Source organism: Crinia signifera, chromosome 12 (genome assembly GCF_055691185.1).
Source record: "Crinia signifera chromosome 12, ASM5569118v1, whole genome shotgun sequence".
Lineage (NCBI taxonomy): Eukaryota > Metazoa > Chordata > Amphibia > Anura > Myobatrachidae > Crinia > Crinia signifera.
Genome location: NC_139228.1, coordinates 71828073 through 71850419, shown reverse-complemented (window position 1 = coordinate 71850419; position 22347 = coordinate 71828073). Strand labels below are relative to the sequence as shown.

The 22347-nt window shown below is 48.7% G+C and overlaps 1 protein-coding gene across 6 annotated transcripts in view; it reads left to right on the top strand.

Moving 5' to 3' along the window:
• UNC79 (unc-79 subunit of NALCN channel complex) overlaps positions 1-22347 on the top strand; it is a 179222-nt gene that overhangs the window by 56139 nt on the left and 100736 nt on the right. For all 6 annotated transcript variants that reach the window (XM_083166032.1, XM_083166033.1, XM_083166029.1 and 3 more), the window contains 15 exons: positions 40-211; positions 931-1161; positions 1959-2149; positions 2875-2998; positions 3743-3883; positions 6387-6608; positions 8664-8891; positions 10988-11135; positions 11721-11800; positions 15173-15321; positions 16441-16598; positions 17547-17728; positions 19515-19716; positions 20075-20254; positions 20406-20471. In XM_083166032.1, coding sequence (XP_083022158.1) covers positions 40-211; positions 931-1161; positions 1959-2149; positions 2875-2998; positions 3743-3883; positions 6387-6608; positions 8664-8891; positions 10988-11135; positions 11721-11800; positions 15173-15321; positions 16441-16598; positions 17547-17728; positions 19515-19716; positions 20075-20254; positions 20406-20471 — 2474 coding nt within the window. The remainder of the gene's footprint in view (positions 1-39; positions 212-930; positions 1162-1958; positions 2150-2874; positions 2999-3742; positions 3884-6386; positions 6609-8663; positions 8892-10987; positions 11136-11720; positions 11801-15172; positions 15322-16440; positions 16599-17546; positions 17729-19514; positions 19717-20074; positions 20255-20405; positions 20472-22347) is intronic.

Below are 22347 nucleotides of genomic sequence, written 5' to 3'. Positions count from 1 at the left end.
TGGATGTGTAGTGCTTACGTCTACTGTGTAATTCTCCAGTTTGCTGAAGGAGGCCGAGTACCATGCTGAGCAGCGGGAGTGTGAGATGAACCGCAGGAGGCAGATGGGTTTGGCCTCGTCGCATCACTCGTTAGACAACACCGACTTCGATAACAAAGATGACGATAAACATGACCAGCGGCTGCTGAGCCAGTTTGGAATCTGGTTTCTGGTGAGATCACGTTTTTTTTTTTTACTCATTAATAGAAATTAACATAATGTAAGTGTTAATTAATTTTCAATTACATTTCCTATTACTCTAACCTTACCCAACAAAATACATCATCCGTTTTTATCGATTGTGCCTCATCTGCCTAGGGCCTAGACAGGGGCGTAACTATAGCACCACAGCCCCCGCGGTCGCGGGGGGGCGCTGGGCATGTGGGGGCGCCGGGAGGCTGCGGTGCTATAGTAATGCCCCCGCCCCCCATCCCCCGCAGGCTTACCTGTCTGCGCGTCCTGGCTCCCCTCCTGGCTTCAATCAAATCTATGGAGACGGACCACGATAAAATGGCCGCCCCATAACGCAGCCAGTTTCAGAGAACTGTCTGCTTTATGGGGCCGGCCATTTTATCGTGGTCTGTCTGCATAGAATTAATTAAAGCCAGGAGGGGAGCCGGGACGCGCAGACAGGTAAGCCTGCGGAGATGGTGGGGGCACGGGCGGCCGGGGGGGGGGGGAGGCGCCCCCCCCATTAACGGCGGGGGGCGCCCCAAACCAAGCTACGCCACTGGGCCTAGACCTTGTCCCAGATCCCGAACATTTCACCCATTTGCCCCGTGTTTGACACAAGCGATGGTTGCTACGGTTGCACATCCCACGCTTGTGACTGTTACCGTAGAAGTTTCGGATCTGCAGGTCATGGTTGTTCCTATTTGTCCCATGTAACAGGTCAGCCTCTGCACTCCCAATGAGAACACGCCGACGGAGAGCCTGGCCCGGCTGGTCAGCATGGTTTTCCAGTGGTTCCATTCTACAGCCTACATGATGGACGATGAAGTTGGTAGTTTGGTCGAGAAGCTCAAACCCCAGTTTGTCACCAAGTGGCTGAAGACGGTTTGTGACATCCGGTTTGATGTCATGGTGATGTGCCTGCTACCAAAGCCAATGGAGTTTGCCAGGGTAATTGCTGAACCTGATGGGGTTTTGTGCGTTCCCTCTCTGGTATTAGCGCAGCTCATAGTGATTATCATGACATCATGGCGGGCGGATGATGTCAGCGCCTGGCTCCCAGTTCGGCCATCATCATGCAGTATAAATGTAAGTCCAGGCTTGCATTTATCCAGGCTTGCATTTATCTGCGAGGAGAGGAAAAAATCATTTGACGGATGAGACGGATGTGCTGCACATAATATCTATCGAATTGTAGGAGCAGTCGCATGTGGTTTTTAACCACATGCGATCGCTCGAATACAATCCGGGGTGGGGGGCGGAGGGGACTCATTCAGCGGTGTGGGGTTTGGGGAGAGGGAGTCCTAGGGACCACTGGTGGCGTACCTGCGTCTCGTATCGGGGTGGCGTAGTAGTGTAGGGCTTGCGGGCGGCGGGAGTCAGTGATGGCGGGAGAATTGTTTAAAATACTGGGCTGCCCTGTGATTAGTTGAGAGAGCTCAGCCAATCACAGGGCAGCCCAGTGTTTTAAACAAATCTTCTGCCACCGCTGACTCCCGCCGCCCGCAAGCGCTACTGCTAGCATACAATACTCCGCCGCCCCCTGCCCGCCCTCTTCCAGCACCCGATGTGCCATCGGAAGATGGCATTCAACATCGGGTGCTGACTTTTGCACCCAAAAATGTGATCGGATTCGATGGACATTGTACTTCGATGTCGCATCGAATCCCATTGCATAAGTGTATGGGCAGCATTAGATGTTTTTCCCCAGTGTCTGGTAACCTTCATCCCTCTCGCTGTGTCCTCAGGTCGGGGGATATTGGGACAAGTCATGCAGTACAGTCACCCAGCTGAAGGAAGGTCTCAATAGAATTCTGTGCCTTATCCCTTATAACGTAATAAACCAGCCCATCTGGGAGTGTATCATGCCGGAATGGCTGGAGGCCATCAGGACGGAGGTGCCAGATGCCCAGCTGAAGGAATTCCGAGAGGTCCTCAGGTCAGTTGGATAGGAGGTTGGGGATGGTTCTTATAGACTGGAGCAATGGGTGGTGTTGAATTCTCCTGTGGTCAACCACAATTTCAACTAAAAAACACAATTTCTGAAAAAGAGTAAAATATTATGGTTAGCTAAGTCTAAGCTAGGTGGGATATATTTATTATGGAAGTTATTATTAATGTTAATTTATAAGGCCCCGCCATACAGAATACACGGTATAAGCACTTAGCAATAGCATAAGCACATGGTATAAGTAGATAGATAATAGGGGCAAGGGTAAAGCATGTAGTTGTCAGTGAACATGTACTCAGCGTTTGAGCGAGCGATGGTAATTAGAGAGAGGAGAGAAAGAGATAAGGGGGCGGAGCACGGGTCATGTGGCCTGTGCTAAGGGAGAGAGGAGGGAGGAGGATAAGGGGGCGGAGCAGGGTCACATGGTCTGTGCTAAGGAAGAAGAGGAGGGAGGAGGGCCCTGCCTGTAAGAGCTTACCTGCTTGATTAATTTTAAAATAGGCTTTGGCAACCAGAGTCTTCCAGTGCATGCTGGGGCATAAGTTTAGCTGGGGAACTAGGTTACTAAACGCTGCTGTAAAGTTTTCCATTAATGCCAACCAGATATCATTAAATCAAATGTGTTCTTTTGAATGAAGGCCCCTACTAGAGGTGTGCACCCGACCGTTCACATTTCTGGAGCTATAATAAGGTATTTTTGGCTTTATTGACAGTAAAATGTTTGATATTGAGATGTGCCCCCTGCCGTTCTCTATGGAGGAAATGTTCAGCTTCATCAGCTGCCGATTCACCGGGTACCCATCTTCGGTCCAGGAACAGGCGCTGCTGTGGCTGCATGTGAGTGTTTCCTGTCAGAGTTTTCTTCACTGCTTTATCTCTGAACATGTTACATCTGCCCCACCTGCAGCGCAGCATGGTTTTGTCCATATGAGAAAGATTTGGCTTTTGCGATCAACTCTGATTCAGGCCTACAGCTCGTGTCATTCATTTATAGAATAGTAACAACGAGGAAAGGAATTCTCCCACATCATCCCACCGGCTGTAAGAGTGATAGTAGCAGGTGTTTGCTGTGGAAGGTGTGTGTGGAGTAACCAGGGCTTAAAGTGGTCCTGGAGAGGTGGTGGAACTCCGCTCCCCTAACACCACCCCCTACCCCATTAGGCAGAGCCGAGAACAGTGCTAGGGAATTGTGCCTTACCACCCATAAAGGGATAATGGTCCCACCATACATGGTAGCACAATCGTATAGACATTACACCGCATGTAGTGCCCTTGATTCATATTAAGTCACACAGTAATTCCCCTTATACACATAATGCCCACAGTTGTTCATCTTAACTTTACATTATGTACACCGTGACAGAAGAAGAAGCCGATGGGACAGGTTTTTCTGTTGGAATTACTGTTCAGGGCTATGGTGGAGGTGGAACTCAGTTCCCCCTACCATTAGAGGTGGTGGAACTCAGTTCCACCCAGTTCCCCCTCACTTTAACCCCTGGGAGTAACATACAGTAGTGTATATGATTTGCACATGTCACATGTCTGTATATACTGTATCTCCTTCCTCTGCTCATCTCACAGGTCCTGTCACAGCTGGATATAGTGGTCCCTCTACAGCTGCTGATCAGCATGTTTTCGGACGGAGTGAACTCAGTTAAGGAGTTGGCCAATCAGAAGAAAGTCCGGATTACAGAACTTTCAGGCAATGCCCCGGGTCACAGGGTAAGCATGTAACATGCATGTTGCTTGCAGGTTGCCATGCGCTATAAGCGTGTACGCTCTTCGATGACCGCATCAGAAACAGAATCAGGATCAGCGTTATTGGCCAGGTCTACGTATACTAGGAATTAGTTTTGGATTGCTGCGGAACATCCAGGATAGAAACGTAAGTCAGTGACAGTACAGATACACATCACACGTACAGATATGCATTAGACGTACTCTAATGAGGGACAGGGACATGGGGAACATATAGTTACTGAGCTGAGCAGCACCCAGGCAGCCATTCAGCGGCGCCACTTGGTGATTGCACCAGCCACATAGGTAGCAAGTAAAAAGAGTACAGATACAGAACACTACAGGTGTGACACAGGGTACATATTTGGCTAGTGGCACAGATCCTAGGCAGCCATCCACGGCACCATGTCGCCACTGTATTTCGCCCAGTGCATTGGTTGGGTGATAGATGGGCTCCAGCAATCTGCTCATGCTGGAGGACAGCAGCTGGGACCTGCAGACTGGATATCCTTCACTGTCGCGGGCGGGTGCCACCGCCGGGTGCCACCGCCGGGTGTTGCCGTCTCTGATGGTCATGCCGGGTGCGCCTGCCTGTCATGGCCGGGTCCTATGCCGCGTCCTGAGCCGGGTCCTCCTCCTCATCACTTCTGTCTCCCTCCTCCGTGCACCTCCTCAGTGGTCATGCCGGGGCCGTAGGGGGGGGGGGGGGGGTCACCGTGTCCTGTTCCAGGTCCTCTTCTCCGCCGTCTCCCCCTCCATCCTCCTCCCGTCCATGGGGCGCCCTTTCCCGGCATGACCCGTGCCAGGAAATCTCACAGCTCTCTTAGGGCCAGATCTACTAAGCTTGAAAAGCGATAAAATGGAGAGCGATAAACCACCAGCCAATCAGCTCGAAACTACCGTGTCACAGGCTGTGTTTGAAAAATGACAGGAAGGAGCTGATTGGCTGGTGGTTTATGATGCTCCATTTTATCACTTTTGAAGCTTAGTACACCTCGCTCTTATTCTTTTTGGCTCATTATTGCTCCTCCCCTAAACATGGATGCGGATGATAGGTGGATAGTGTTTGAGTCAACGGTCAATAGGTCGACGGCAAACGGTCAACATGCACTTGGTTGACGTTGACAAAAGCTCGGTTTTTTTCATGATTGTTTACAATTTTTGGACGTTTTTATACTTTACCATTCGTGGACTCCGATTGGGAACCGTGGTGAGCGCATCGGTAATGGAGCGAGGGAAATAGCCCGAAGCATGGCGCGCGAAGCGAGGGTATGTGCTACACTAATTGCTGGGTCCAGGTGCTCAGGTGTCGACACAAATAAACTGTAAAAAAATTCACGGTGTCCTTTTTTTGTGTGTCGACAGTGCATGTCGACCTTTTGCTTATGTCAACATTTTGTCAATATCGACTTAGCGCATGTCGACCTTTCGGTGTCTAACTATTGACTGTCAACCTAGACTCCGTCGACCCTGTGATCAACACTGCCCTCAGCAGACCGTCACCACTACAGTGTCCGCTGGATGGAGCAGCGAGGCCGGTCTACCTCACAGAATATTCTGCTGTTGCCTAATTCTGTCAGTGGGTGGGAGTCAGACCTGATCACACAGCTGCTATTTTTTGGAAGCCTTGCGATCAGGTATATTCCCCCCATCTCGCCAGAGGGAAATCCTGCCCCGTGCAAGCATGCAAATTGCTTAGCATGGCCTGCGAAAATTAGTTGGATTGGGGATTCACCTGCAAATCCATTCACTATCCGCTCACCATGTAATGATTCCCCAGTGTGTGCAGTCTGTGCGTAGCCCAGGACCTACTCAGCGGCTGCCATAAAAACAGACTGATCGGGGGCGGAGCTGATGTCACATGACTTCCCCTCACACACCTGGCCATGCCTACATTATCCCTGACACTCCCAGGTAACAGCCGCTCACCATATAATGATTCCCCAGTGTGTGCAGTGTGTACGTAGCCCAGGACTTACTCAAGGGCTGCCATAGAAACAGACTGATCGGGGGCGGAGCTGATGTCACATGACTTCCCCTCAAACACCTGGCCACGCCTGCAATTTCACTGACAGACCCAGAAAACACCCACAAATGCCGGCTTCCTGTTTATCACTGCGAACGGCCAGGAAGGCCTCGCATATGTGTTCTACGGGCTGTACGCATGCGCAGTCTAGCCTTTATCTTACCAAATTCAATATAAAATACTTCTACTTACACATAAGCCTATTATCTAAACTACACAGAGGTAAATCTCTTCCCTGGACTAGGTGTAGGTGGCAAGAATACCCTTAAAATACTCGGTTCCCCAGGTAGCCGCATCGATAAGACATCGCCAGCGATAGCAGTGTTGCCATTGGCTGCTCATATCTGTATAGTTTGGGGCTTGGCGGTCCATTAAGCACAGTGATTGGCCGTCTTGTAGACCTACCAGGATGGTTCCAGGACTAATGACGTGTATAATTGATGCGTTCCATCTCTCTTGCAGGGCAGCATTGCCTCAGATCCAGGCCGACGTGTCCTGCACAGTATGCTGAGCCCTTTTCCTAGTCCCTTTCATAGTCCCTTCCGCAGTCCCATGCGCAGCCCTTTCCGGAGTCCCTTTAAGAACTACGGGCAACCTGCCAGCAGAAACATCGACTTCGACTGCGATGACGACGAGATGAACCTGAACTGTTTCATCCTTATGTTCGATCTCATCCTGAAGCAGGTACGGGGCGCGGGAGCACGCAGTCCCGGGGATTCGCACATTTACAGATATGGCTGCTTGGGTTATGATGGAGGAACCCAGACAGTTTGGGGTCGCCTGTTACTGGCAGCAGAATAATAACGGGTGATATTTCGTTATGGGTAGAGTTCTGCCCGTAAGTGTCTTATAGTAATATTTACTAAGTACTGGAACCTAAAACCGAAGGATATTGAGGGCGATTCAGATCTGATCGCTCAGGTGCAAATTCGCCACGATCCCGATGGTCGAGGTTTGCACATGCGCAAATATGTCGTAAACAATCGGCGTAACCCGTGTACCCTCGGGGTGGGCAGCTAATGTCTAACCAGAGAACACTGGTTAGCACAGATCGCCCATACACACATCGCTACATCGCAATGTAGCATGCCCTGCGTACTGAGCGATCTGATTGGACTAGATCACTGTGCACACCAGCCCATACACACATCGCTGCATCGCAATGTAGCATGCCTCGTGTACTGAGCGATCTGATTGGGCTAGATCACTCAGCACACCAGCTCATGCACAGCACCCCGTGTGTATGGGTGATCTAGCATGCCCTGTGTACTGAGCGATCTGATTGGACTAGATCACTGCGCCCACCAGCTCATATACATCGCCCCGTGTGTATGGGCGATCTAGCATGCCCTGTGTACTGAGCGATCTGATTGGGCTAGATCACTCAGCACACCAGCTCATGCACAGCACCCCGTGTGTATGGGTGATCTAGCAGGCCCTGTGTACTGAGCAATCTGATTGGACCAGATCACTCAGCACACCAGCTCATGCACAGCACCCCGTGTGTATGGGTGATCTAGCATGCCCCTTGTACTGAGCGATCTGATTGGACTAGATCATTGCGCCCACCAGCTCATATACATCGCCCCATGTGTATGGGCGATCTAGCATGCCCTGTGTACTGAGCGATCTGATTGGACTAGATCACTCAGCACACCAGCTCATACACATCGCCCCATGTGTATGGGCGATCTAGCATGCCCTATGTACTGAGCAATCTGATTGGACCAGATCACTCAGCACACCAGCTCATACACAGCACCCCGTGTGTATGGGTGATTTAGCATGCACTGTGAACTGAGCGATCTGATATGACTAGATCACTCAGCACACCAGCTCATACACAGCGCCCCGCCTGTATGGGTGATCTAGCTTGCCCTGCGTACTGAGCGATCTGATTGGACTAGATCACTCAGCACACCAGCTCATACACATCGCCCCATGTGTATGGGCGATCTAGCATGCCCCGTGTACTGAGCGATCTGATTGGACTAGATCACTCAGCACACCAGCTCATACACATCGCCCCGTGTGTATGGGCGATCTAGCATTACCTGCGTACTGAGCGATCTGATTGGACTAAATCACTCAGCACACCAGCTCATACATATCGCCCCATGTGTATGGGTGATCTAGTATGCCCTGTGTACTGAGCGATCTGATTGGGCTAGATCACTCAGCACACCACCTCATACACATCGCCCCATGTGTATGGGTGATCTAGTATGCCCTGTGTACTGAGCGATCTGATTGGGCTAGATCACTCAGCACACCACCTCATACACATCGCCACATGTGTATGGGCGATCTAGCATGCCCTGTGTACTGAGCGATCTGATTGGACAAGATCACTCAGCACACCAGCTTATACACATCGCCCCATGTGTATGGGTGATCTAGCATGCCCTGTGTACTGAGCAATCTGATTGAACTAGATCACTCAGCACACCAGCTTGTACACATCGCCCCATGTGTATGGGCGATCTAGCATGCCCTGCGTACTGAGCGATCTGATTGGACTAGATCACTCAGCACACCAGCTCATACACATCGCCCCGCCTGTATGAGCCTTTAGCGGGATTGATGATGGCGCTGCAGTTTTGCTCTTTCGATCACTTGGTTTCCAATCACAGCAGCACATTGATTTTCTGTGAGCAGTTCCCAATACTGTGCTGTGGCTGTAGGACTGTGAGTATAGTGACATGACCAATACATATACTAAGACTGTGGCTCTTCTAGATGGAATTACAGGATGATGGAATCACGCTGGGACTAGAGAACAGCCTGCCCAAGGACATCATATCCATCATCAACAACGTGTTCCAGGCCCCCTGGGGGGGATCTCACACCTGCCAGAAGGATGAGAAAGCCGTGGAGTGTGGCCTGTGTCAGTCCAGCATCCTGTGTTATCAGATGGCCTGTGAGCTGCTGGAACGTTTGGCTCCAAAGGCGGAGATCCGACTGGTGGTGAGTGTCCAACCTAACCAAGGCCAATATGCAGGGGTCTTCCCCTCCTAACAGCCTACATTGCCACAGAGCCCGGCGGCGGAGGACAGGTCTAGGCACAACGCTGAGTGATGTTCAAAGGGCGGAAATTCTTCCTGTTAGGAGAGAACTTACTCAGCTGATGCCATAGACCAAAACGTCATACAGTCACCTTAACCCTAACCCCAACCCCAGCCTCATCCGAACTGGAACCATACACCTAACATATACTCTTAGTGTCCATACTTTCACTGTTCTCATTTCAACCATGTCAATATTCAGACCATGACAACATACTGGTGTCGACATTTTAAATGTAGACATACTGACTGATGGCGTATATTAATACATATAGGCCTAAAGATTTTCTGCAGATGAAGGTCCGTGGCTTCTTCATTGTCTGAGGTCTTTGGTTGTTATATTGACAATGAGCGTTATCTGTCAGCGGTGGGTCAGAGAACATTATCGTGCTACTAGCTAAAAGCCGGTTTCAGCAATGTACCTCCACTTTGAGCTGTGACAGTTTTTACTTTCACTTTGATCTGTGGCAGTTTTTAGCCAACCCAACCAAGTCCCTATCTGCTCCTACCTCCAATCTTTGTCTTCACAGCTTCCTCTCTAAAGCTAGTCAGCAAGTTTGAATCAGATCAGTGTCCCTGCAAAAATTGCTTTCACTTTCTGGTATTACGTCTTTTAGCCCACAAAGGAGTAATTTGCTCCGTTGAGTGGCCTCTAGTGGTCACGGGCGGTACTTCACCTCATAGAGGTGAGGAGTAGTTATAGAACAAAAAATAATTTCATCTCAGGCGCTGCAGAGACTTAGAGCTGCCTACGAAACTTAAAAAGAGGTCACCGGAACACCGTTGCAATATAGTAAAGAAATTGGAAAAGTCTCACATGCGCTCAAAGTAGATCCAAAATGAATATCTGTCCTCCACGTCACTCGTGAGGAGTAGTTAGCCTTTTATATCTAAATATAGATATGCGCTTTCTCTGCAAAATGGCTGATAGATCATCTTCAGTGAGTTTGAGATACCATCGGCCCATTTCTAAAAATTTCACCTCATTGCCAAAACTTCTTATGTACTATGGGCCCAGTTCATGTTTGAAAGTAAGGCAAAAAAAGCAATCAACACTATGCTGCACTGCAGGTGGGGCAGATGTAACATGTGCAGAGGGAGTTAGATTTGGGTGGGTTGTCTTCAAACTGAAATCTAAACTGCAGTGTAAGAATAAAGCTTTGTAGTATTTGTAGGGTACATGCAAAAAAGCAGCACAGAAAAAATATAATCCACTCTAATCTAAATCTCTCTGCGCAATTTACATCTGCCCCATCTGCAGTGTAGCACGGTTTTGCCCAGCTTTGCTTACATACATGAATTTGAACCCAGAACAATCAACGCTGCACTGTTGAGGTTCGTTTTGGGGCTCGTGAGGTCTTCCGATGGGGCAGTTTATCAGTGACCTCATTAAAAGGAAAACAAAGATATAAAAGTTTTTCAGGCTGGACAAATGAGACTTCAGCGGAGAATAGCTTGTTGTTCTCATTTCATTTATTGCAGATACATCCTTTTTTTTATGTTTATCCCGTGCTGTCGTCTTGAAAGATGAGTGGTTGTAGGGAGATTCCAGCTCACACAACAGCTCAGCAAGATTGTTAATGTGCGGGTTTACCGTCTCCCGTGCTGAGCCGCCACGGTTAGGGAGATGTGATTGATGGGCTGAATTTTCATTTCACCGACTAGATCCCGTAGTTCATTTTCAGCATCTTTTGTGACAAATGGCCTCATATTGAACAAAAGATATTGATGGATCTGCCACGGAACAGTAAGACAAACACGGCTTGAAGGGGACATACATCACTTATCATATAAAACACTTATGGATCGCGTGCAAGCTCAGCACGTACATCATCCCGGACAGGGATTTTCTGTCAGCATTACGGACAAGACAGGACATACTGGAAAACAGCCTGTGGAGAACGTTGCTTGCGCCCAGATTATTTTCCAGTGAGTTATGAATTGTTTGTAAGTGTTAGACAGTGGAACTCGAGTCTCTAACGCAAAGTCCTCTCGCAGGAGCCGACCGATAGTCTGGAAGAGAGCCTGCTGTTCTCAAGGGCAGAATTTATCATCAGGACAGAAGGGGAAGAAGAAGCGAATCCAGCGAACAAGCATGGGGACAATCCAGGAACCCACAAGGAGCCAACGGAACCTTCCAACACATGTATGTTCCATAATAACCCAGGAATCACTTTATATATGCGTGTGGGCACCACATCATTCGATGGTCGGCGACCAGTGAAAATGGTGCGAATGGTGGGCCGGCGTACCACCATTCGCAGGGTGGGTTCTGGTTGACTTGCAAGGATGCAAATTCGTATCCGAACCAACCAACCAGAATAACCCCCATAGGCCGACAGGCTCCGGTACACGTGTCTGTATTTTTCGATACATGTATCTTAAGTCATGTTCAAAGTTTTCCATTATTAGATCAGGCTCTCAGCATAACTATGGACTTTCTAAGGGGTACATTCGGTCGGCACTGTAAAGGTAGACATACAATAGTCGATAGGGCCTATGTTGGCACATGGAATTGGTCGACAGGGTTGGAAGGTAGACACAAGCATTAGGTCGACAATGGCAAGGTGTGTGGTGAATCACATCACCACTTCCCTTTCACTAACTTGTCACGGAACGCGGGGAAGGTCACAAGTATAGAAAGCATGAAACAAAACATAGACACGACCACACACAGACTATACATCAGTATCGGCGGCTAGCGGAAATCTTGTTTTTTTTATTTTAACAGCTGTCAAAAACGATACAGATCATAAATTCTGTTACCAGCAGCTTCCTGTTACCCTGAAACTGATCTACACTATTCTCCAGGTACGTGTGCTTATTTCATAAATGACCATGTATGTACATGTTCCTTATTCTTCCATTATGGCTGTAATTCAGCACGGGTCGCTAAATTGGAAAAGTTGCAATGGACTGCGTGGAGGAAGCTGTCCCCAGACAGAAAGAGAAAGCACCCCACGTGAATTGTGAATGGGTCGCTAATCCACTCGCATTTCATATGCAAATTGGCGAAACATCGGAGAGACTTAGGGGGGAATACTCTAACATTCGCGCCACCTTACCGCCGCAGATCGCCTACATAATTATCGCATATGCTCTAACCCAGGCATTCCCAACCACGGTCCTCAAGGCACACCAACAGTGCAGGTTTTAGTGAAATCCAGGCTTCAGCACAGGTGGCTTAATTAGTACCTGAGTAATTCTGATTAAACCATCTGTGCTGAAGCCTGGATATCACTAAAACCTGCACTGTTGGTGTGCCTTGAGGACCGTGGTTGGGAATGCCTGCTCTAACATATGCGAAAATGATGGCAAAGGACAGCTCTTGCGTTAAGAGCTGTCCTTTGCGGTGAGAGACAGCGAGTCCCATCGGGCCCCTGTAACTCCCAGCGGCTCCCCCCTCCCTCCCTTACCCGGTGCTGCTGCTGCGCCGGGCTCTCCTCCTCCCTGCACCCGGAAGAGGATCATAGTGCAGGGAGGAGGAGGTCACAGGTCTGGGAAGCACAGCGCTGTGCTGACCGGACACAGGTGAGGGGGGGTCGGTGCTGGGGGCGGCGGTGGGTCGCGGTAAAAGCCCATAGGCTTCTATGGGGCATCGCCAGATTTTTCTGGGGGTGCCCCCCCCCGTCGCGATAAGCCAGATAACGGGGTTTTTACTGCATTTTTAATTTAGCGAATCTCTCCCTTAGCTGTCCGTGTAAACGTGAGTAGGTCTGAGGCTTCCACTGAGATGGGCTGGAAGTAATCAGCGCTCACAGACCCTCCCAAAAAAACCTGGGCACTTCGGTATTTTTTCCAATCACACCCAGAAAATGTCAGGTTTCCGCCAGAAAACGCCGGTTTCCTGTCAGTCAAAATGCATCTTCATTGCGCAATACGCATTGACTGTTGCTAATTCCCTGGCATATATACATACCATAACCGCTCGCGGATTAGTGATACATGCATGCTGAATTGTGCCCCAAATATTTTGTAAATAGCATGGAGGAAATTTACTAAGATGGGAATAAGACTTCACTGGCGAAATGTAATGGGAGGCGTTTTTTTTTTTTCCCGCAAAATATGCCGTTTTCGGGCATTTCCCGAAAATCGCATATTTTATAGGGTGCGATTTGCGGCAAAAATCGCATTTTTTAAAGGTGCCCGCTGGCACTTGTAGTTCTACAGTACAAAAAATAGTTAAATAAAACACACTGACACCCTGAAAAATAAAAGTTTAATACATACATAACACACACATACTGATACTTAACTACCTTGAGCCCGTAGGTCGGTCCCTGGATCCGGGGTCCGGGGCTCCAGGTCAGAAAAGTCAGGTTCCGGGGCCTGAAAGTCGGCTCCTGATTGGCCGCTAGGCGGCCAATAGAATCATTCTGAGAAAAGGCGTGGAATATGAAACATCTCTGCGCCTCTCCAGTCCGTGAGCGGGTACCAGCCGGGAGCAGCGCGTCTGCCGGAGAAGATGCCGAGGTCGTCGCCGGGGACCAGGTGAGTAGGATTTCCTTCCTTAGGAACCCCTTTTGGACTACTTCGGATCCTGGACCCTGGAGACATCAGCCCTGGAGCCCAGGACCCCGGACCAGCCCCGGAACCAGGACCAAGGCCCCGGAACCGGACTCTTCTGCCCTGGAGCCCCGGACCCTGGACCCAGGATCCAGGGACCGACCTACGGGCTCAAGGTAGGTAAGTATCAGTGTGTGTGTTATGTATGTATTAAACTTTTATTTTTCAGGGTGTCAGTGTGTTTTATTTAACTATTTTTTGTACTGTAGAACTACAAGTGCCAGCGGGCCCTTTAATGCCCCGCATGCTGGGACTTGTGGTTCTCCAAGTCCCAGCATGCGGGGTAGGCTTGCTGGGACTCATAGTTCTACAGTAGAAAACAATAGTTTTTATTCTTTTTTTTACACTTTGCATCAGCCCGATGCCCACCGCCCAGGGGCATCAGGGACAGCCCCGGACTTTCAGCATGGGCTTGTAAGTCCTGGAGGGGGGGGGGACCCCTTCATTGGGGGGGTCCCCACTTCCACAGGACCCCTGCCCATGCTGACCAGCCACGGGGATAATGCTTTGGCCGCGGGACCTTATATAATAAGTGTCCCCTGGCTGTGGCATTACCCTGCTGGCTGGATGGGTCTGGTGCTGGTTCTTAAAATACGGGGGAACCCTAGTCATTTTGTCCCCCGTATTTTGGGAACCAGCGCCGGACCTTGAGCCTGGTGCTGGTTTCATTAAATCAAGGGAACCCCTATTTGTTTGTCCTTCTGATTTTATGACACCAGTACCGGCTTTTTGAGCCCGGGGCTGGTTATGCTTAGGAGGGGGACCGCACACCGTTTTTTTTTTTTGTTTGTTTTTTACAACACAGCGCACTCTACTGAAAATGTGCCGATTTTCATGACTGAAAATCGCACATTTTCAGGACTTAAAAAGCCCCCGAAATCGCACCATATAGCACTTTTTTTGCCGCAAATTCGCATCTCATTACATAAGCGAATTTGCGGCAAAAACCACAATTTTTTAAGGTGCGATTTGGTGCGATTTTTTTCTTACGAAAAAAATCGCACCCTATTACATTTCACCCGAAATGTGATGTTGCTTTGGGCAACCAATCAGATCCTGTCTACTATCATCTAGAGGGTGCTAAATAAATAAGTAGATTCTGATTGGTTGCCCATAGCAACATCACATGTGAAGTCTTATTCCCATCTTAGTAAATTTCCCCCTATGTGTTTAGCAATTAAAAAGTTGTAGAGCATTGTAGGTTTGTAACACTGAGGGGTAAATTTACTAAGATGGGAGTTCTTACTGAACATGGGATGTTGCCTATAGCAACCAAATCAGATTCTATCTATTATCTTCTAGAACAGGGATGGGGAACCTTCGGCCCTCCAGGTATTTTTGAACCACACATCCCAGCATGCCCTGCTACAGTATTGCTATGTGGCCATGCTAAAACCGTTGCAGGGCATGCTGGGATGTGTAGTTCAACAACAGCTGATGGGCCGTAGGTTCCCCATCCCTGTTCTAGAAGGTGCTAAATTAATAAGAAGTAGAATCTGTTTGGTTGCTATTGGCAACCTCCCATCTCAGTAAATGTACCCCTAGAGGTTTAGTTGCCCCTCTCCCCTGGTCTGAGTGTTAGAGATGTCTGCATCCTCTTATTTCTTGGTGTCTTAGGAAATGGCCAGGTTCGATGAGCCGGACATACTGTTTAATATGCTGAACTGCCTGAAGATACTCTGCCTCCACGGGGAGTGTCTGTACATTGCCAAGAAGGATCATCTACCCTTCCTAGCGTACATACAGGAGCACATGCTGATCTCCAGGTAACTGTCCTTACAGGCAGCCAAGATCCACAGCCAGGGGCGGAACCAAAACTTTGTGGGTTCCACAGCAACGTATTGAAAGGCCCCAATCCCGATGATTCTTGAGAGACACCTCTCTCAAATATATCTCTCTGTTATTAATTATATGCTCCATAGTAGTGCCCTAGATCATATTCTGATCCATAGTAGTGCCCTACTTAATAGTATACCCCATAGTAGTGCCCTAGATCATATTCTGATCCATAGTAGTGCCCTACTTGATAGTATACCCCATAGTAGTGCCCTAGATCATATTCTGATACATAGTAGTGCCCTACGTAATAGTTTACCCCATAATAGTGCCCTAGATCATATTCTGATCCATAGTAGTGCTCTACTTAATAGTATATCCCATAGTAGTGCCCTAGATCATATTCTGATCCATAGTAGTGCCCTACTTAATAGTATACCCCAAAGTAGTGCCCTAGATCATATACTGATACATAGTAGTGCTCTACCTAATAGTATACCCCATAGTAGTGCACTAGATCATATTCTGATTCATAGTAGTGCCCTACTTAATAGTATACCCCATAGTAGTGCCCTAGATCATATTCTGATCCATAGTAGTGCCCTAATTAATAGTATACCCCATAGTAGTGCCCTAGATCATATTCTGATCCTTAGTAGTGCCCTACTTAATAGTATACCCCGTAGTAGTGCCCTAGATCATATTCTGATCCATAGTAGTGCCCTACTTAATAGTATACCCCATAGTAGTGCCCTACTTAATAGTATACCCCATAGTAGTGCCCTAGATCTTTTTCTAATCCATAGTAGTGCACTACTTAATAGTATACCCCATAGTAGTGCCCCACTTAATATTATACCCCATAGTAGTGCCCTAGTATATTTTCTGAACCGTAATTCCTTAGCTTACATGATGTCACATAATAGGGGTGCCAGTACACAATATGCCACACATTATTCTCAATTCACATTATGACATAGTGTCCTCAGTTCCTATTATGCCACACTACAGTGCCTCCATTTCATATTGTGCCACATTACAGTTCCATGTAACATCATAGTGCCTTCTGCCTTTACATTGCACTGAAAAATACGTCTGTCCTCCCCTAGCTTGTGGCGGGTTCTAAAGTCGGAGTTCTCCCAGCTGTCATCACTGGGGGTGCCGCTGCTTCTCCATGCGTTGTCTCTTCCGTACGGAGCGGATATTTTCTGGACAATCATAAACAGCAACTTCAACAGCAAGGACTGGAAGATGAGGTTTGAAGCAGGTATGGTCGCAGTGCTCGGAGATAAACATACGGCAGCTGAAGGCTGAATGGACGGAGGTCAGAGGAGATGATTGTATATTAGGCCTGAATCAGACCCACTCGCTGTATTCATGATTTATAATGATGGACAGCATCTCAAGATGCTGCTGTATGAGGAGATGAACAAGGTTGAATGTCTATTCAACATTCTTAGTGAGCATCACTTGTACATTCCAGAGTTATAAAGAATATCCTTATAGGGCGTCACCTTCCAGCTCTATACACACTGGGGCTGATTCCTAGGTGGGAGCAAAGTGAAGCCATGCTGTGCGGGATGAGCTCAAAATCCCGGACTTTGTCCCTCTATGGGTGTCCACGACACCCATAGAGGGAGAATAAAATAGTGTGCCGAGCGCAGGGGGGGGGGGGGGGATCAACGGCCCCCCCATGTCAGCATTTCTGGCGGTCGGGATTCTGGCATCGGTATTTCGACCATCGGGATTCCGACCGCCGGGATTTCATACTGATCCCTGCTGTGCTGCAGGTGGGGGAGATGTATAAAGTGTACAGGGATTAGATTTGGGTGGCGTGAGTTCAAACTGAAATCTAAGTTTCAGTGTAAACATAAAGCTGTGTGTGGGCTACATGCAAAAGGAGCCAGTATTTACCCTGCATGTATGCATCCATTTCAATGCTACATGGTTAGTCCAGGTGAATCCGGTGATGGTAACAGCTAGATGGAATTGCCAGATTCCCTGCTGAGTGTGGGCATGTTACTGAGCTCTTCACTTGGATGAGATTCCATTTTGAGGAATGTGATTAATTTAATGAGACTCCATTATAGAGAAGGTGGTAAAATACTCGCTCGTGCTTGCCACTAGGAGTCAGGCCCAGCATGCCTATAGCTGGGTATTATGTCTTTACCTGCTGATTGTTAGCTCTATACTCTTGTATTCTCTCTGGTTCCAGTGGAGAAAGTTGCCGTTCTATGCCGGTTCCTGGACATCCATTCCGTCACCAAGAACCATTTGCTGAAATATTCTCTTGCTCATGCTTTCTGCTGCTTTCTGACTGCTGTGGAGGACGTGAACCCTGCCGTGGCCACCAGAGCAGGGCTGTTACTGGACACCATTAAGAGACCCGCTTTACAGGTGAGAAACTGCATTATGTTTGTTCTGGACCCACTGCTTGGCCAACTGCATCCACTGTCTGCCCATCCTCATCCACTGCCTGCCCAACCGGAACTATTGTCTGCCCAACCACATCCACTGTCTGCCCAACCACATCCACTGTCTGCCCAACCACATCCACTGCCTGCCCAACCTGAACTATTGTCTGCCCAACCACATCCACTGCCTGCCCAACCACATCCACTGCCTGCCCAACCACATCCACTGCCTGCCCAACCTCATCCACTACTTGCCCAACCGGAACTATTGTCTGCCCAACCACATCCACTACCTGCCCAACCTCATCCACTGCCTGCCCAACCACATCCACTGCCTGCCCAACCGGAACTATTGCCTGCCCATCCTCATCCACTGCCTGCCCAACCACATCCACTGCCTGCCCATCCTCATCCACTGCCTGCCCAACCGCAACTATTGTCTGTCCAACCACATCCACTGCCTGCCCAACCTCATCCACTACTTGCCCAACCGGAACTATTGTCTGCCCAACCACATCCACTACCTGCCCAACCTCATCCACTGCCTGCCCAACCACATTCACTGCCTGCCCAACCACATCCACTGCCTGCCCAACCGGAACTATTCTCTGCCCATCCTCATCCACTGCCTGCCCAACCACATCCACTGCCTGCCCATCCTCATCCATTGCCTGCCCAACCACAACTATTGTCTGTCCAACCACATCCACTGTCTGCCCAACCACATCCACTGTCTGCCCATCCTCATCCACTGTCTGACCAACCACAACTATTGTCTGTCCAACCTCATCCACTGTCTGCCCAACCTCATCCACTGTCTGCCCAACCCCATCCACTGTCTGCCCAACCGTAACTATTGTCTGCCCAACCACATCCACTGTCTGCCCAACTGGAACTATTGTCTGCCCAACCACATGCACTGTCTGCCCATCCTCATCCACTGTCTGCCCAACCCCATCCACTGTCTGCCCAACCGTAACTATTGTCTGCCCAACCTCATCCACTGTCTGCCCAACTGGAACTATTGTCTGCCCAACCACATGCACTGTCTGCCCATCCTCATCCACTGCCTGCCCAACCGCAACTATTGTCTGCACAACGTCGCCAACTGTCTACCCAACCTTGCCCACTGTCTGACCAACCGCACCCAATTTCTGGTAAATCCCCTCCCACTTCCTGTAAGCCACATCTCATTCAAATTCACTCATTTTAAATGAGGATCGTTTGGATATATGGGTAAATACAGTTAAGTGGGTACAATAGTGTATATATTAATAGAGAGATAAACCAGAATAAGAAACAAGCCAAAGCTTATCTGGAATATTGGGAAAGTTACTTCTTGCCAGCCGTAAAAGCTATCTTGCGCTGCACATCATCTACAGCAGGCATGTCTGAACTATGGCCCTCCAGCTGTTGTGAAACTACAAGTCCCATCATGCCTTGCCACAGTTTTGCTACTAGAGGATGCTAAAACTTTGGCAAGGCATGCTGGGATGTGTAGTTTCACAACAGCTGGAGGGCCATAGTTTGGACATGCCTGATCTACAGCTTTTATGAAATGCATCTCTCCGTCTTCCCTCTGGGATTTCTACACAGGCTTGATGTGACTGACATCCGCTGTCTGCGGTGAGGTAATACAGCCGGGTAATGTAAAGCCCTTGTATAATAGAGCATTGTTACATTTAGTTGCTGGAGGGCATTTGCAAGTCTAGAAGTTAAAGTAGCCTTAAGGTGCAGAACAGCATAATATTCTCTTGCCTGTCTTACAGGGTCTGTGCCTTTGCCTGGATTTCCAGTTTGACACCGTTGTGAAAGATCGTCCGACTATCCTCAGCAAACTCCTTCTCCTTCACTTCCTGAAGCAGGATATCCCGGCACTGAGTTGGGAGTTCTTTGTGAACAGGTTTGATACTCTGTCCTTAGAGGCCCAACTGCACCTGGACTGCAACAAGGAGTTCCCATTTCCTACAAGTGAGACCCTAAAATACTCCGTGATTACCTAAATGCATCCACACTGTAATCATTTACTAACGCTACATTCAGGTGTGACATTTGTCCTGAACCCAGTTATTAGCTGTAACCTACCTATTTCTGAAAATTGGATTGATTTTAGTTTACGATTTCTCGATAGTGTAACACTTTTATTATATGTAAGGCTAACTACTCCTCACCTCTATGCACTTTTTCTTTTTATGTCCGTTTTCAAACTCACAATTATTTGTCTACAGTTTTTTTTTTAAATAAGCCACTGTATACTATATGTTATACCTAAACAAAACATACTGTAATGCTGTCCCCCCCCTCCCCCCTCTTATTTTCCAAAATGTAGCGATCACAGCTGTGCGGACAAATGTGGCCAATCTCAGTGACGCCGCCCTGTGGAAGATCAAGAGAGCGCGGTTTGCACGCAATCGGCAGAAAAGCGTGCGGTCGCTTCGAGACAGCGTCAAGGGAGCAGGAGAATCCAAAAGGGCCCTCTCGCTGCCAGAGACCCTCAGCACTAAGATTCGTTGAGTATTGCTTGACCCTGTGCACATCACGAATATTTTTGATTTGTGAAACGCGTTAGTTGGTGTTTCCTAGGCAGCCGTCTCGCACTGCACAAACTGTCATTACAAAATATTTTTTTTACAAATGGCTGTTTCTATTCCTTTCTCCAGCTGTCAGGCTGACAAGACACGAGCAGTCAGCGCCGGCACTTGGGGTCACAGCGGAGCAAACGCAGGGTAAGTCTTTATGAGCGGGATGTACCAACCAGTACATTCCGCCGCCGATTGCGCCGATGCTCATCACATATGTAATGACATAAGTGATGAACAATGCAAAGCGCAGCTCTCCTAATAAGAACTGTCCTTTGCGATCCCCGCCGCTGCTTGGACTTTCGGGTTTCTTATGGGGAAGTCCCCCTGTGCATGTGTGGAGACGCTGGCGGCTGCGGCCCATGCTGGGAGGGATCCATGTCAGATCCTTCACACAACAGCACTGCGAAGAGAAGCCATAGGTAGGGAAGCCCCGCCGGGAAGGGGTTTAGTACATTTGAAAATGTGCTAAAATCCCAGAAAACTGGGTTTGACGGCATTGTTTCTTTAAAAAACACCAGCCAATGAGAGAACGTATGATAACCACTTTTGTGCTTTCCTAAATGAAGGTCTCCGCTGCCTGATTTACCTCATAAAATTTGTTGAAGTTAATTAACATAATTACAACATGATTTTTTAGTTATGAAGATCTGGGGTTCTGGTTGATAGGACAACCGTTATCGGGTCGACACAATATGATCAACAGATACAAAGGGGGTTCTGACAGAATCCTGTTTTCACCCAGCAGACAGACGCGACAGGCAAATTCAATGTTCCACCTGTCGAGTAGCGAAACAACCGTGGACTTGTCAAAACCCGCCTTCAATGCAATCAGAAACGGTAGCATTGAATAGGCGGCGGGCGCTATTTCCCCTTTCGGAAATAGCGGCCAGGATTGAATACTGTCCAAAATCTATCCATGCATGTTGCTAAATTACAGATGAAGCGCCTTTCAGCCGGTGCTGGGGCTCACCAGAATGCCCCCGCCGGCAGAGAGATGCTTCAACTAACTGGGACTCCATCTATCCACTTCAGGGAGATGGGCCGGGTTAAGGGGGGGTGCGCGGAGGCGGCGGCGATCGACGGAGACCAGCGGGGAGCTCCGTCGGAAGGGGACTCGTGTGCACGCATCACCTTCTGGCGGCTGGTGGGGGCTGGTGGTTGGCGATACGACCGCCAGACCCCTGCAGAATGAGCCTGGCTCCATCTGTATATGGGGAACCTGACTTTCAGAATAAGACATTTAGGGGGACATTTACCAAAATGGATTCGTAGAAAAAAGGTGTATTCGTAGGGAGAAATACACCTTTTTTTTACGAATTTGTATTTTCAGGATTTACAATCCCGAAAATACAACAATTTGTATTCCTAAAGATGGAACATTCGTATTTGTATTTACAAATACGAATGTCTACACCATCGATAGAATACGACAGAAATCACCATTCAAAAGAATGGTAATTCCTGATGTACTAAGCAGCCGTACTGATAATACGGCTGCTTAGTGGTGTAAAACAGGCACGCAAATACGACAGGAAAATACACCTTGCTTTCCCTGTCGTATTTGCTTTAAGCCTGCACGGATCATTCAGATCCGTGCAGGCTGCAAGGTGTAAAAAAATAGAAAAATTAAATAATTTTAAAAAAAAAACAGCGTGGGGTCCCCCCCACAGCTGTAACCAGCACCAGGCTGAAGGAGCCGGGGCCGGTAATTAAAAATCAGGGAACCCGACAAATAGGGGTTCCCCGATTTTTAACAACCAGCCCCAGGCTCCAGGTCCGGGGCTGGTTCCCAAAATACGGGGGACAAAATGACTAGGGGTCCCCCGTATTTTAAGAACCAGCCCCAGGCCAAACTAGCCAGCAGGGTAATGTCACAGCCGGGGGACACTTATGATATAAGGTTCCGCGGCCAAAACATTAACCCTACCGACCAGTCAGCCTGGCCAGGGGCCCTGGGGGAGTGGGGACCCCCCCAATGAAGGGGTCCCCCCCCTCCAGGACTTACCTGACCAGGCTGAAG